Genomic DNA, 16,502 nt, shown 5'->3' with positions numbered 1-16,502 from the left:
CTTGTCTGCATCAGCCGCATGCTGTTGGCATCCGTTCCTCTGCTTTCCCGACTTCCAGACAAATTACAGCAGCTCTGAGATGGATATGGGTCTCCTGGGGGGAGCTGGGCTGAAATAAGTGAAATTTCAGATTATGACCTTTCCACTGAGTGTATACATTGGCAGCATTTGCTGCTTCTTCCTTCTTTAATGCAGCTATGCAACCATTTTACAGATTACCATCATGCTTATTTGAAATCGTGTGGTTTTGGTGCCTCTAGCAGAACCTTCTCTCAGCAGTTATGTTGCTGGGATAATTTTAGGGTGAGTTCTGGGAGAAAGAACGATGTGCCACTATTGGAAGCTTGGTGATTCACACCATAAACCTTATTCTAAAAAAAATGCATCTACAGGTACAGCTCAAAAAACAATAGAAGATGTGGAAAAACTTGGTCCTTGATTTCGAAATAAAATGGAAACTTTACTTTCATCTGAAAAGAGGACTTTGGACCACTGAGTAACAGTCCAGTTCTGGCTTTCCTCAGCCCAGGTAAGACACTCGTAGCCCGTGTGGACGAGCCGCCTGTGTGAATGCTACACATGGGCTAAAAAATGTCCTTTTTTAAATGGTGTTATGTAATATTTCAGTTTTTGGACACAGAATTTTGGGTTTTCATTTAGCCAGAATCATCAAAATGAATATAATAAAACGTATTTAAATGTATTTGAGCTGTAGCTGTAACTCATTGAGCCTGGATAAACGTTGAATGTTGGATAATCAGGATCTGATTCAGATAAATCATTAAAGGTCCAGAATAAACAGAACATTATGGCCCATGATGAGGGAATGTAAACTTGTTAAGAATCCGTTTTTGGCAGCATCTAAGCAATAACTGCTCATTTTGTTACCACAACATTCTGGTTCTGCTGTTGCCTTCCAATAAAAACCCATCAGAGTAAAACATTATTAATGAGGACAAGTAAATGGCCCTCCTACAGCAGCGACACAGACCAAAACGAGAGAGACTAAGCCCTCAGGGAGCATTTTCCTCAATGAGACAGCGGATCCGATCCGCCCACATTCAGAACATGAATCAGCTCGTCCTCTCATGACTCGTGGAGCTGCAGTGAAGCTTTGGTCGTCTTTCATCAGAATTACGCTCCCTGAAGCCATGTGGATCTTTTGTCCTTTCTTCCCACTGAACAGACTCATCGTCGGTCACTTCTTCAAAGAAACATCTTCCCTTTAATCACACAACCCCTCACTGCAATAAATCACTGCTTCTAATGGGCAGCTTCCAATCACTGTTTCCCAGAGGTTCGAAGAAACTGAAACTATTCTCCAGAAGAGGCGTTTAGGTTTATGAAGATCAGCACAAGCATCTCGTTTAGGTTCCTTCGTCTAAGGGTGGATCGCTGTCAGATCAACCTGATCTCTCAGGTGTTCCTACTTTTACAGAGATCAAACCTTGTTCGCTCCCTTCTGCTGCTTCAAACAGAGCCAGCATTTAAGCTGCTGTTATGAACACCTGCCTTTGAAGACACCATCAAAGGTGAGCTGAAAAGCCCCAGCGTGTGATCCTCTAGGAGCTCCCTGTCTTCGCTACAAAGGAAACCGCAGTCCCCACCCTGCTGAACTCTGTTCCACCCGGTTCTGTCCACACAGAAGGCGTCCAGCAGCTTTTTGTCTTTCATAGATGAACAGCTGGATACACAGGAGGGCAAAACAGATCGAGATTCTGTGAGGGAATCAGAACATATAAATGTTTCATAAAACGGGTCCTGGGAGGACCTACATTGATTTCAGGTTTAGAAACTGAGGACTGTGAGCGCTAAGGTGTTCCTCTGAAGCTCTGGGCCAGTGGTTCTCAACCCTGGACCTCAAGGCCCACCATCCTCAATGTTTTAGATGTTTCTCTGCTGCGGAGTACCTGATTTTCACCTGATTGCCTCCTAATAATAATAATGCATTTTATTTCAAAGAGCCTATCAAAACACTCGAGGAAACTGAAAAGATAAATGAGGAACAAACACAAAATTACAAGACACAGAACAGAACAACCATAGCATGTAAGCAGTTTTGAACACATGGGGTTTGAGTCTAGATTTAAACAGAGGGAGAGTTTCAGTATTACGAATGTCCGGAGGGGTGGAAGTCCAGAGTTTGGAGCAGAGCGAGTGAAAGTGTTGCTCCCCATGGTGCTGAGGCAGGCAGGAGGCTCAATAAGGTGGATAGAGGAGGAAGATCTGAGGGTGCAAGAGGGAGTAGCAACGAGAAGAAGATCAGAAAGGTAGGGAGGGGCAAGATTGTGAGGCTGTTCCTTGGATTGCTTTGATAGATCTGAGGAACAAACAGCATGTGGCAGGTTTGGAGATTTTCTGACCCAGTTGTCTCACTATTACAGTTTGGACCTTCTCAAACTCACTCAGGTCCTTCTACTGCCCATTTTCCTGCTTCTAACATCAACTTTGATATTAAAATGGTCACTTGCTGCCTGATTTATTCCAGCTTCTAACAGATGTCATGATGATGAGATGATAGATTGAACCAAAAGTGGCTTAATGGGAAATTTAAAGATAAAACCAGTAACTGCAGGATTTAAACAGAGGCGGTCATATTTCACCTGAAGACAGGTCGTTCCCGGGACTGTCTGCTGGGAGCTGGTGGTGTTAGCCACAGGAAGAGGGGCGTTCACTGATGACTCACCTGAGAGGAGGCACACCTGCCTGGGAGGGGTCGGGTGGGGGACAGAGAGACAACAAGGAGACAAAGACTGACAGAATGACGTCAGCATTCTCAAATGTTCACCTCAGCTTACAGCAAAAAATGAGCACAGGAAGATCGAAATACATGAGCTTAAGAAAAAAGCTTTGTGATCCAGTTCTAAAAGGCTACAGGTCCACACAGGACCTGAATGAGGCTGGCTGGGATACAGTGACGTTTCATGTTACGACTAAAATCCCCACCTGAGCAATAGCATTTGTCAGAGGCTGTCAGGTGAGAGGGGATTCACAGCACCTCTTCATGCGGCTCCTCACCTTCAGGCGTGAACTCTGATTCTGCAGAGGATCGCAGTAATGTGAGTCCAAACTCCCAACCTGTAAAGCCGAGAAGAGACAAATCCTCTTTATGATCTTTGAACACACCAAACTCCTGAGTTTTCCTTTGGAGATGTAGAAACATGTTTCCTTTTGGAGCTCTGGAAAAGAAGGAGAAGGAATCCACCTGCTGGCCAAGCAGAGGAATCACTCCGATCCCGGGGACGCATCTTCTGCCTGCAAAAATCATTCAGAGCCGGCAGGAGGGGAACATCATGATTTAATCCTGTTTCTGAGCTGACCAACAGTTCATTAAATCAGCTCCCCATTAACAACATCTGATGTACTAATAACCTGCATGATTTCCATGTGCTTCTTCAGGAAAGAAACATGTTCTCTCAGGGGGAAAAACAGAATCATTTTCCCAGCTGGAGTTTGTGGTGATTAGCTGACGGGGAAATGAAAGAGCAGGCATGGAGACATCTTTGTTCTCTGGGAAGATGCAGCGAGCTGCAGAGAGTCAAAGGAGCCATTCATCCCACTCTGTCGGCCACTAGTTAGCCCAGTCCTTCGTCTCCTCCACCCATGCTGCTCTACCTCTTTACTTTTTAACTGGCTGACCCTACATATGGGTTGACAGAACCAAAACAGGAGCAGCTTTCAACTGAAAAAATCAGAGAGTTTGTTTTTGGTCAGATGGATGGACACGGCCTGTAGAAAGACAGGTTTGAAATGAAGGTGAAGGTGCAAAATGTTGAAAGAAAACCATAAAAAGCTACAAACCATGTAGGAGACACAGCAAATATGTGGAAGAAGGTGCTCGGATCAGAACTGGACTTTTTGACCTACAAGTCAAACACTGAGGATGAAAACTATCACACCATCCACAATGGAAAACATGGTGGTGGCAGCATCATGCTGTGGAGATGCTTTTCTTCACCAGGGACAGGGAAGCTGGTCAGAGATGATGAGACGATGGATAGAGCTAAATCCAGGATAATCCTGGAGGAAAACCTGTTAGAGGCTGCAGAAGATTTGTGACTGGGGTGGAGGTTCACCTTCTAGCAGGACAACCAGCCTGAACATATTAAAGAGATGTCACCAGGCCAGTGGATGGAAGCTGTCAGGGTGGACAGATGTGAACTGGAGGATGACATGCATGAAACAAAGAAAGACCTTTACTTTGCAAACCAAACTTCTTGTTCCATGTCTGCTGCCTGTTTCCACTGAATTTTCCTCAGGTTGAGTCTCTGGCTTCTTCACTTCCTGTACATCTGCAGACACATTTCAGCTGCATGGACTGACATAAGGCTGACAAAAAGTACGACAGGTTGCTTTGGTTTAAATGTATCGTTAAACAGTCAGTGGACTGTATGTTTATGAGCGTCTGTAATATCTAGTTTGAATTTAATGCAATGAGTCCCTTCACGTTGAACATCTGGACTTGGACTAATGCCATGATTTAAAATGATTTTTTTGCATGTCAACTCTTGAACAGCACCATCTGAACTGAACATGGACTATCTGCCTTTAGAGAAAGATGTGTAGATTTAAACAGTGTCAGATATCAGATCTTTCTTTGCTCTCGTACATCTGAACTGGGTCAGCTCTTCTGAAAATACTCTTCTCTCCTCAGAGAAATGTTTCAGGACATCCAGCGTCTACGTAACTGCCAAGTTTCCTCTCTGCCTCTCACCATGAGGAGGAAGAAACTTCACACTGTTTCTGTTTCTGGACCATTGTGATATCAGCTTGAATCCAGGAGTCTTTGCAGAGCCCATTCAGTTTGGATGGCCAGCTTCATGCATCAGTTAATTCCAAAAAATATATTCTTGTTTACATTTAGTCCAGATATTCTGCAAAATTGGCTAGAATCTAAAAGACTGAGACACGGAAAATGTAAAAATCTAACCATGTCTTTTTAAATTAAATCATCCAGGCTCCTTTCAGGTGATATATTGGAGATGGCAGAACGAGTTCCTCCTCACTGCTGTGCAGAAAGAAATGTAATTGTTGTTATATTTAATATTTACAACATTTTATTTCTATTTTTAAGTTTTAAAATGAAGAAAAACACAAAACTTTAGCAAAAAGAGGATGGATACATTTTATTGTATGGGATGTTGGTATGTGTGGAAAAACAACTTATAGTTTCCAACCTGATGAAAAGAAAATAGATCTAAAAAATATTACAATAAATATATTATTTTGTTTCATTCTGTTGTAGAAATGTAATGCAATTATTCCATGAAAAACACAAAACCTGCATTTGTTATTATATGTAGATTTAACAACATTAGTTGATTCTTTATTAGCTTTTGTCCTAGTTTTTAAGAGCCAATGTTTGAGGGCCAAAGGCCCACAGGTTGCAGACGTCTGCCCTAAACCTAATAACCGATTGTTCCTACCTTGGAAGCAATAAATGCCTTCAGGTGTTTATGATACCTGGCAAAGAGTCTTTAACATCACTGTGGAGGAACGCTGGACCACTCTGCTTTGCAGAATTGATTTAATTCAGTCTAATTGTAGAGTTTTAGAGCATGAACAGCCTTTTTGTCCGGTCTCTCTGTCTTATTGTTGAATCATGACCTCTGACGTTAACTGAGGAAGTGAGGCCTGCAGAGTTTTAGATGTTGTTCTGGGCTCCTGGGAAGGTTCTCCACTGTTCCCTGTTTTCTCCATGTGTGGATGATGGTTCTCACTGTGATTTTCTGGAGTCTCAGAGCTTTAAAAATGGCTTCATAACCCCTTCCAAACTGATAGATGTCCGTGACTGTTTCTCATTTATTCTTGATTTTCTTTAGATCAGGGTATTATGTGCTGCTTTTTGAGATATTTAGCCTTCTTAATGTTGTAAGACAGGTTCTATTTAGGTGATTACTTTTTTTCTAAAGGTTTGACAGTGATCAGTGATGGGTGTGGCTGTGAAATCAGCTTTCCAAATTTTTTATTAAACTCATGATTGAAAAAGAGTCACTTCTTCACTATAGGAGTTACTTCTTCACATAGAGTCAGGTTGGATGGCATTTTCCCCTTCATAAATAAAATCATTTTGTTTCATTTTTGTATTTACTCATATTATCTTTGTCTGATATTAAAGTTTGGACTTCCGTAGTTCTAGTCTTTGTTTGTACCAGTGAAATAAAAATACAGTTGACGTCAACTGAATTAGATTGGATCGAAATGATCAGTAAAAATGGTGATGCTGCATCAGCCAATCAAGGAGCTGCTGCATCTATCCGTCGTCAGGGGCAACGCTCCGGAGGCAGCTCACACAAAATAAAAACAAAATAAACGCTGACTTGCTGAGTCTATCTGAGTTTCAGTTCAGATCAAATAAGTCGTTGTCAGTTATTTATTCATTCATAATAAATATGATCCGCTGATATGTTTTAATATGTTGGTATTTGTCAGATAAGTCGCTTTGTACGTCCTTGCGTCTCTTTGTTGCCATTCACAGCGCGGTTTACGGCAGCGCAAATGTTTCCGTCTCAGAGAGGCTGCTGGCCCTTTAAGGATGACGCAGCAGGACCTGCCGATGTAGGACGAGCTGACCGCCCGCCTGCTGCCGCCGCCGCTGTCCACATCATGGCCTCCGCACAGCCCACACCACCGAGGACCAACCGACCACCCAGCGGCCCTGCCTTTCCCGCAGCGGAGACGGACGTCAAGCCGAAGCAGCGGCACCGGTAGAGGCCAGCCGCTCCGCGCCGGGGAGAGCCGCCTTACGCCCCCCGCCCCGTCCTCCTCCATGCCTTCGTCCAAAGCCAAGTTCAGCAATCCGATAAAGAGGGCTGCGAACCCGGGCGGCGGCAGAACCATGAGCCGGGATTATTCCGTAAACCTGTCGGTCCAGCAGGTGCTTAGCCTCTGGGTGCACGGTACGACCCTGCAGCACTTCACAGGTAGGTTCGGCGGAGAGAGACGAGCTGCTGGCCGGAGGAGGTAGCGCCGTCAGCGGTAGCTTTGTCCGCAGCTGCCGCCTGCTGCAGCCGCGTTGCAGTGCGAGCGGCAGCGCGTCCATTTTAAAGCATAAAATAAACCTGAGAGGGATGGTTCTGTGGTACCTTATCCCCTCCTAGATGGTGCCGAGGATTAAATACCAGTGATGACATGAGAACAGCTCTAATGGGAGGATCAGCTCCTCTCTGACTCCCTTTGTCTTCAGGTCATATGAGGCCATTAGGTGAGAAGATGCTTCATGAACCTCAAGCACTGTAACGTGTTGTGGGCTAAATCATGATAGATTCTCTCCTTTTGTATCTGACATCTGCATGAAACTGGTGCAGAACAACCAGTCATTTTTATCTGCAAGAAGGCAGAGGTCACCAGTTTTAATTTGCATCTTCTATCTGCAGTCATGTGTCTGGAAGAATGATTGGTGTGTCATGTAAACACAAGATAACTCCTTCCTGCAGAGTGGCTGTGAAGCAGAGGTGGATATGTGCTCACACACCATCTCCTGCATGGAGAAACACTAAAAGTTTGCAACGCTGACTCAGCAGGAAGCTGCAACGCATGCTAGAACTTTGCACAGCAGCTGCAGACGACTGCAGACCAGCATGCATGGACCGCTTCAGCCTTTCAGTCGCACTGATCAGTAACAACCGGCTGATAATAGAGCTCCTGAGATATCAGATGTGGTTGGTGGTGAGAGTGTGGGAGTTGTGAACAAGAAGAGCAGAAGCAGCTTATTAAGATTCAGGCCCGCTCTGGTCTTCCTCTCAGGCCGCAGCAGCTTAAACAAATGAGTTTCCTGTTAATGAGAAGTGCGGTGGAGGAGTTTTACTCGCTAAACCATAAAAAGAACATTAAATACGTGCAGCTACTGCAAACAGGCCATTATACTGTAAGGTCTGCTGTTAAAGGTCTGTTCACTCAAAATCTCAGAAAACATTTTGCTTCTCATCAAACGCCTCGAGACAAGGGTGGTTTGAAGATTTTAAAAAATGTGTCATTAAAAACAAAAGAATATACAACTTCACAGATCCTGCAAGGAGGAGGAGATAATGATGTGGTTTTATTCCAGCTGAAAATCACAGATTCTGATTTTAATTTATTGGACCTGGCTGTAGAGGAAGCCATGTTGTTCTGTTTTCTGAACCAGACCCAATCATTTTAATGCCAAACTAAACCAAAGTTTTTAATGCAGAAGCCTCACTAAATTTTCATGTTTTTAAATTCCTAAACATAAGAAAGTTTTCATTTAAAGAAAGTCCTGATTAGACCAACGTCTTAATGTGAAGCCAAGTATTTTAGATCGCAACCACAACTTCATCTTTATTGTCTAAACTTAATGAGCTTCTTTCAGCACCTAAACTAAACAGATTTAAACCTACCAAAATATTATCATGCCTAAACATAACCTAACCCTGAATAATTTCATTGTGTGAATATCTGCAGACCTCCTGCTGCGTCCTCCAGCTCAGAGTGAAGTTCTCCTTCCAGCATCTGCTGAACGACAGGAAGACGAGCTGAAAGCTGGTCAGGACAGTGCAATGTTCACAGATGAACAAAGAACCTGGAGATTTTTTTTACTAATCTGTTTAGGAACCAATACGACTCTGAAGAGCTGGTTTTATAATAACTACTTAAGGACATTTTGTTTCGATTTTTAAGATAAAAACCAAACATTTTTGTTTTTAGGTTTCATTTACTTCAATGGGACATTCAGCAAATTACACCCAAACAGCATATAGTTTGTAACCTACTGACAAAACAAATGCATCTTCAGGGACGGCTAAAACAATGAGAACATTGTGAAAAATGCAATAATTTTGTCCCTCATGTCAGGAAGTTACTCGTCTATCATATAGATCCACCACATATAGAGTGAAATATTTCAGCCTTTATTTCTTGTAGCTTTGATGATTCTGTCTGACAGAGAATAAAAACCCAAAGTTCAGAACATCAGAATATTACATCTGATCAATAAAAAAGAGATTTTAAACAGAAATGTCAGCTTTCTGAATTTTTTGTTCATTTCTATTAACACTGGGTCTGGGCTCCTTCTGCATGAATTACTGCATCACTGTGGCGTAGCATGGAGGAGACCAGCCTGTGGTTCTACTGAGGTGTTCAGGAAGTCCAGGTTGCTTTGATAGCAGCCTTCAAGTCTTCTGCATTGTTGGTTCTGGTGTCTCTCATCTTCTTGACAGAACTCCATAGATTTTCTGTGGGATTCTGGTCAGTCCAGTTTGCTGGCCAGTCAAGCACCATGGTCATTGGACCAGCTTTTGGTACCTTTGCCAGGCTGGCCCGGTACCAAGTCCTGCAGGAAAATGAAATCGGCATCTCCATAAAGCTGCTCAGCAGAAGGAAGCATGAAGTGCTCTGAAATTTCCTAGCAGATGGCTGAGTTGACTGAACTTCAGAAAACCCAATGGACCAGAAGCAGCAGATGGCATGGAAAAGTCATTTACTTTTATCTGAGGAGAGGACTTTGGACCACTGAGCAACTGTCCAGTTCTGGTTCTCCTAAGCCCAGGTGATATGATCGTAGCCCATGTGAAGAACCCGTCTGTGCGTAGTGGTTCTGGATGCGCTGACTCTATCCTCAGTCCACTCCTTGTGATGTTCCCCAAATTCTTAAATATATTTTTCTTGACAATCCTCTCAAGGCTGTGGTTCTCCCTGTTGCACTTTTTCCATCCACTCAACTTTCCATGAATATGATTGGATACACTGAACAACCAGTTTCTAATATTCTAAATTTCTGAGACACTAACTTGGGTTTCATTCTCTCTCAACCAGAATCATCACAATTACTCTGTGTGATGGATCTATGAGTTTCACTTTCTAAAATTAGTGTCAAAAAAATATATACTCTTCTATTTTTTAAATGTACTTATATTTTAAAGCTTCAGGGTAGCACTGTTGCACAGTCCAAAAAGCATTACTTTCATGTCAACTGGTCTCTCTAAATTGCCCTTAGGTGTGACTGAGTGTGTGTGTGGTTGTTTTACCTGTGTTTGTCTGTGTTGCCCTGAGATGGACTGGTGACCTGTCCAGGGTGACCCTGCCTCTCGCCTGTAGACTGCTGGAGATAGACACCAGCTCCTCCGTGACCCACTATGGAAGAAGCGGTATAGAAAATCAAAGAATGAATGAAAATATTTTAAAACAAACTCAATTCTTTTAGTCTTTTTGGTCAAAGTTATCTGGAGCTACAGTGGAGGCTCTGAAGAGCCACATGCAGCTCCGGCGCCGCAGGTTGCACACTGCTGCGTTTGAGAATCTGTTTGCTTCATAGTGAGATAAATAATGTGTAGTTAAACTCGCTCCCTGCTAATACTTCAGGATTAAACATTTACTGTAGAAGCAGGCTTCAACAACTCGTTAAACATGAAAACCACAAAAAAATTGTAATTTTCTGATCATTAATGGGTTTAAACAGATTTATGATCATCTGCCTCCTGCTGACTGTTCTTCAGCCTTGGTTCCAGACTTCAGGCCAGTGGAGAGAAGTCAGCAGCTAATGATCATCTGTTTGTAGTTTAAAAAGTTTCTACCTCCACCTCCATCTCCACCCACATCTTCCTCTCAAACCCACTTTCCTCTGCCAGTCCCAGCTTAGAGCGCCATCTATTGGCCATCTATCAGCACCAAATCAGATTTATTTTAAACAACACAGTTTAAGTTTTTCCGTATTTTTCTCCCAGTGACATTGAGGTACCCACAGTACTGACATGGCATGTATTTGACCTTTTTCCCTCCTGTGAGCCACAGTTTCTTCTGACGTGTTAAAGTGCTCTCCATCCACGGTTCTTCAGGCTTTTTGAACGTCCTGCAGAAATTTTCTTTGGACTTTCAATCTCAGGCCAGGTCTTGTTCCTGACCGCCAGCATGTTATGCAAGAAAAGTTTCAAGGACCAAAAACATTCCGACACCTGAGTGGATCAGATCGTTCAGCTGAAAGAGCTTCAGAAAGCCTGGAGGACTGTTGGTGAAAACATCTTCTGTCTGGCTGCTTGGAGGTGAAATCTGAAGAGATGAGTGCAGGATTCTGCTGTCCTCCGCTCGTCTCTGCAGGCATCATTAAAGGTTTCAGGTTCTGAACCCAGTTTTCCTTCGGTCTCGTCTCGGATGTCTCCTCCGCTTGTTAAACGCTGTTAGAAAGCCGTCAGCAGGTGATTGAACTGAGCTGAATTCAGTCGAGCAGCACCCAGATGCATCATGCTGCCACCTCTCTATCCTGCTGGATCGATGCAGAACCAGGGCTGTGCAGTGTGGATAACTGGGTTACATGGATGAGCTGAGAGCTCCCTGTTGGGTCCTTTGCTATTTGCATCTTGCAAACAGAGCAGAACCGCTCATTAGCAAAAAACTCCTCTGGTTTGGGTCCGTTGCTGGGTCTTCTGCATTGAACTATGGCCTGTTGCTGGTGAAGCTCAATGAGGTCCAAGATCCAAGAGGAAGATGAGCTCCATGAGTTATTCAGGCTAAGACCTCATTGGGTGCAGGAGCCATTTTCACAGATAACACGTGTTCAATGGGAACAAAGTCAGTTTAGTTTTTCTCCTGAAGCAGAAGAGCTGGAGTCATTCCTGCTACTTATTAACTGCTCAGGTTTCCTTCATACAGCAGGAGATCCAGAAAGATCTTTGAGCTGCAGAACATATCAGAACTTTTAACTCTGGGGTTTAGTCTGGATCTGCATGGAAAAAAAACATGGAGAAAATCTTTCCAGATTTTATTCCCTTTTTGATTGCCTAAAAGTTATTTCCTTCATTCCTTTGTTTTCTAGTCTCCTACCTTCATCCTACCTTCCCTACTTCTGTCCTTCCTTCCTTCCTTTTTCTTTGTCTCCTTATTTCTTCTGTCATTTCCTTTCTCATGTCCTTCCTTCCTCGTGTCCTTCTTCCTGCCTGTCAGTTAGTCTCATCAGGTCGTGAGGGAGGTCAGTTGGGTTTTTTCATACCCGTTGATGTTGACCCAGTCGAGGTCATCTGGTAGAACATCGGGTAACACCAGTTCTCTACATGTTCTTTGTATAGAGGTTCTTGGACTTCTTGGTTGGTTTTCCTTGTGGTTCTAAAATCCGCAGTAATGGCTTTGCTCCTTCTGGTGTTTATATTTAATATGAAGTTAAATCCTGAAGTTTTCCTTCTGGACCCGATCGTCTCTGTGCTTGTTCTCCCCATCAGAGATGTGGTACTGGGTTTTCCTGTGGTGTCTCTTCTCCTCGCTCTTCGTCCACGGCACCGGGGGGTTGCTGATGTTGGTCATGCTGCAGCGCCACAAGTGGGGCCGCCTCATCACCCTGGTGCTGGTCAGCGTGGGGTTCCTGGCCTCGCTCTCTGGAGGTGTCATCACCAGTAAGTGCAAAGACGGTGAGGGAGGGTTGAGGATTGGAGCCGCAGGAGTTTGTTGCTATGAGTTCCTCTCTTTACCAAAATGTTCTAGAGTCAAATCGTAGGCCATTTGTCCAGATCTGGACAATAATTCCAAACAAAGCAGCAAATCTGAAAAAGAAAAGAATCTAGGTATCAAAATGGCCTAGTCAAAGTCCAGACCTTGTGGGGAGATAGAATTGTATTAAAGTCAATAGAAAATATCTAAAAGCGAAGTTCCAGATGTGAAAACAAGCAGCAGAACAAAACAAATTCTCTAATTTTAGCATCTTATTTCTCAAAGTTTCATATTTCTGAAGGTTCATCTCCAGCTCTTTATTTCCTCACCTTCAGTCAGGGTTCGTTGTATGAGTCACTCCATCACGGCTGCACCCCAGAATAGACTGACTTTATTATTAATGTGCACCAAACTCAGAGCGAGGAGAGGCTGCAGCTTCAGCTGAAAGAGAATGAAGGAAATGTCGGGATGGAGTGAAGATGTCAAACTGAACCTCAGAACTTCTTTTCAGAGAGGTTTGACTGAGTGTGCTGCTTTCTTCTGGATCGATTCTGATCCATTCCTTCTCCAGGCTTCCTGAAGGTGTTTGTGTGGACACGGCCCCTTTCATGCCTGAATGATTAACGAGCTTAATTAAGGCGCTTCACAAACAGCCATTCTTCTGAGAATGTTCAGGTTCTGAACTAGAACCAAAGTCCAGAGAGAAGATTTAGATCACCTTCAGAGAGTGAAGAGAACTACTGGTCCAGAAAACATTAAAAAGTAACCAGAAAGTACCAAAAAAGTAGAATAATGTCAAAATCAGACAGGTTGCATCAGACTGACTGACTAACTGAGAGCATCAGAACCTTCTGGTGTCACATGTACATGTTCCTGTGTCTGCAGTGGGTTCTGTAGGAGATCTGACAGGTTAAACAGGACCTTCAGGTCCAGTTTCTATAGAACTATTTAGAGCTGAAATCCACTGGGAGTGATTGTGGGCGTGTCTCTCTGCACTCTGGGCTCTGATTGGTCAGAAAAGTCCTCAGGCAGTGGGAGACACACTGGTTGGAAGGAGACAGAAACACCTACAATTGGTTGGAGAACCTGGACCTGTGGAGATGAAGCTGTGATTTAAATACAAAAGGTTCTGAATATTTCACCGGGTCAGAACCATCATCACACTTTGAGCTAAACATTCTGTGGAAAAATCTGAAAAAAATTCACACTTAAACTGAAATTGGTGGAAAAACCGGAAAAGAGATCAAAAAGTCCAATTTCCTATGACCCGTTTAAACTTTCAATGATGGTTCTGATGGAAAGGACTGGGTTTATGGCCGACTTAACCAAAGTGAAGAATCTTTTTTTGTTTGCTGCATATTTCATAAACGTCCCAGCTGCCTGTCCCCTGTTAAATATGCAACAACAGACCAGTGACCAGGTTCGGTTCTGGCCCACACCATCACAGGGCAGACTGCTGACTGCCAGTTGTCCAACACACAGTCTCTGACTCCCTCCACACGTCACTAAAGGTCATTGCTAAAGAGGCTGGCTGTTCAGAGTTCTGTGCTCAAACATATTAATGGAAAGTTGAGTGGAAGGAAAAGGTGCGTTAGAAAAGAATGAACACAAACAACAGGGATAACTGCAGCCTTGAGAGGATTGTGAAGCAAAGTCCATCTAAGAGTTTAAATGATATTTTACTGTATGGAGATGCGTGGTTTTGCATCTGCAGCCTGAATGAGTGTTGGATCAGGAGTTTCCTCACGGTGCTGTTTGACTCTGTTTGTGTTCTGCTTCAGGCGCAGCGGTGGCGGGCGTGTACCGCGTGGCGGGGAAGGGCATGGCTCCGCTGGAGGCCCTGGTGTTCGGAGTGGGTCAGACCACTCTCTCCGTCGTCATCTCCTTCTCTCGCATTCTGGCCACCCTGTGAGGAAGACCTTCAACTGGATGAAGGACAGCCGCTGACAAAGGAGCAGAGCCAGTGAGTCAAGTCCAGCAGAGACTTGGAGGTGTAGGAAGAGGACCTTTCATGCTAGATGCAGAGGAGGGCGCCCCCTACTGATTCTGGAGTGTTGATTCAGCAATCTGTGGTCCAGATGGAGACTAGTCAATGATGTTTGGACGTGTAAGCCATGTTTCAAACTTCATCAGTTTCTGGTGCCAAAATCCTCCTGCTGTGACTCTGGAGGTTCTCTGCTGGAAAAATCCTTTTATAAAACGGTGAAACTAAAATAATGCAGTGATGTTGAACATCAGCTGATCTGCAGCAGATGTTCACAGAACGACGAGCCAACAGTGTTCTTCACACACTAAACAGCAGTCAGTCATGCACTGTCACCATCATCTTGGAAACTGTGAAGGCCTCAGAGCTTCAGCCTCCAGCTCAGAAGAACAAGAAGAGATTTGGAGATCAACACTTTGTAAACAACAGTGAGGAAGAGGAGCAGAAAACCAACAAATGTTGGATCAGACTCAAAGATTCTGCCACCTGGAGCTCTGGGTGGAGTTCCTTTTTGTGTCAGAGATGGATCAGATGTCTCAACTGATTCTGGACCAAGGCAGCTTGAGTGGTGTTTCAGGACCAGTTCCAGGTCTCAGCTAATGGAGATGTAGGAGGAGCTTCATCTTGTTACTATGATTTTAAATCGGCAGGTGGAGTCCAAGGACCGCTGATGAAGATCAGATGTACCTCCTGATATGATGCAGCACATCTTACATGAGTCATGATACAGACAGGGTCACAACATAGATCTAGAGGAGCAGAAGCTGCACTGGCTGAATGTTGGCCATGTTGTGAGGGGCATGTCTGCTTGGAAATCTAGTTGGAAATCCAACAAAAACATCGTCTAAAATAAACTTAACTAACCTCTGAAACGCACCAAACCACTTCCTGTAGTTCAGTTTTGATTATGATCATAAGTGTTATTTAAAGGCTGGATGTGCTTTTCAGTAGTCAATAATTTATTAATAATTAATAATTCACATACATTTTATTTTTGTTCTTAAGATTAATAATTTATTATTATTAAAATCAGTATTTAACATTTAGACCAGTTTGTATGTCAGTCAGAGAAGGATCCACAGCAGATGATTGAACCGCGATAAAAACATTGGTTAAAACTTTTTACCTGCAAAATTCAGCTGAAAGAAACAACAAAAGCTGAATGTTTAAAACTCTAAATTAATACTTTTTGTTGGAAGTCTGGCTTCATCCCACATCCTGACTTGGTGTCCGCTGCCTGCAAACGTTCTCCATGTCCCTCAGATCAGGAGGACCTCTCTTGTCCACATCTCTCTTCAGGTGACCTCACAGGTGCTAGCTTTGGACTCCGGCTCGGTTCTCATGAAGTTCTTTGTTTTGTTGATTTGGTGTGGGCTTGAACTCACTGTGTTGCTACAACATTAAATCCATCTTCAGCACAAGCTTCCTAGCAGTCACCTGAATCTTGGCCCCAAACTGACTCGTATTTTCAATTCAATTCAGTTTATTTATATAGCGCCAATTCACAACACATGTCGTCTCAAGGTTCTTCACAACAGTCAGGTTCATACATTCCAATTAATCCTAATCATTGAACAGTTCAGTCAGATTCAGTTATTTATTCAAATTGTTTCAAAGTTTTTCTATCTAAGGAAACCCAGCAGATTGCATCCAGTCAGTGACTTGTAGCATTCACTCCTCCTGGATGAGCATGTAGAGACAGTGGACAGTCACTGGTGTTGACTTTGCAGCAATCCCTCATACTGAGCATGCATGTAGCGACAGTGGAGAGGAAAAACTCCCTTTTAACAGGAAGAAACCTCCAGCAGAACCAGAACCAGGCTCAGTGTGAGCGGCCATCTGCCACGACCGACTGGAGGTTTGAGAGAACAGAGCAGAGACACAAAGAGAACAAAGAAGCACTGATACAGGAGTACTTTCTATGGGAAGGAAAAGTAAATGTTAATGGATGTAGCTCCTTTAGTCGTTTCATCTAGAAAGAAAGAACAGATAAACTCTGAGCCAGTTTTCAAGGTTAGAGTCTGAAAGAGAGAACATAGAGTTAGTCACAGTAGAAGCTCAGTCAGTATCCATGTCTAGGAGAGAGAAAGGGTTAAACACTAAAAGACAGGGCTATGTGGATCATCTGTAGAAGGTGAGCATTAAGTTG

The 16,502-nt window shown here is 43.5% G+C and overlaps 1 protein-coding gene across 1 annotated transcript; it reads left to right on the top strand.

The window, feature by feature from the left end:
- The first annotated feature begins 6,554 nt into the window (after positions 1-6,554).
- tmem170b (transmembrane protein 170B) lies at positions 6,555-15,774 on the top strand. Its single transcript, XM_047382760.1, has 3 exons — positions 6,555-6,923; positions 12,165-12,335; positions 14,151-15,774. The coding sequence occupies exons 1-3, from the start codon at positions 6,770-6,772 to the stop codon at positions 14,279-14,281; spliced, it is 456 nt and encodes a 151-aa protein (XP_047238716.1). The 5' UTR covers positions 6,555-6,769; the 3' UTR covers positions 14,282-15,774.
- The last annotated feature ends 728 nt before the right edge of the window (positions 15,775-16,502 follow it).

The sequence above is a fragment of the Girardinichthys multiradiatus genome, chromosome 13 (genome assembly GCF_021462225.1).
Source record: "Girardinichthys multiradiatus isolate DD_20200921_A chromosome 13, DD_fGirMul_XY1, whole genome shotgun sequence".
NCBI classification, from domain to species: Eukaryota; Metazoa; Chordata; class Actinopteri; order Cyprinodontiformes; family Goodeidae; genus Girardinichthys; species Girardinichthys multiradiatus.
The sequence above is the reverse complement of the archived record's forward strand: the minus strand, read 5'-3'. Positions and strand labels throughout refer to the sequence as shown.

What these genes read in the sequence shown, in the direction of transcription:
- tmem170b (XM_047382760.1), top strand. Translation starts at nt 6,770, where the DNA reads ATGCCTTCGTCCAAAGCCAAGTTCAGCAATCCGATAAAGAGGGCTGCG. An exon ending in GACCCTGCAGCACTTCACAG is followed by an intron (nt 6,924 to 12,164) that starts GTAGGTTCGGCG and finishes TCTCCCCATCAG; the next exon opens with AGATGTGGTACTGGGTTTTC. An exon ending in CTCTGGAGGTGTCATCACCA is followed by an intron (nt 12,336 to 14,150) that starts GTAAGTGCAAAG and finishes GTTCTGCTTCAG; the next exon opens with GCGCAGCGGTGGCGGGCGTG.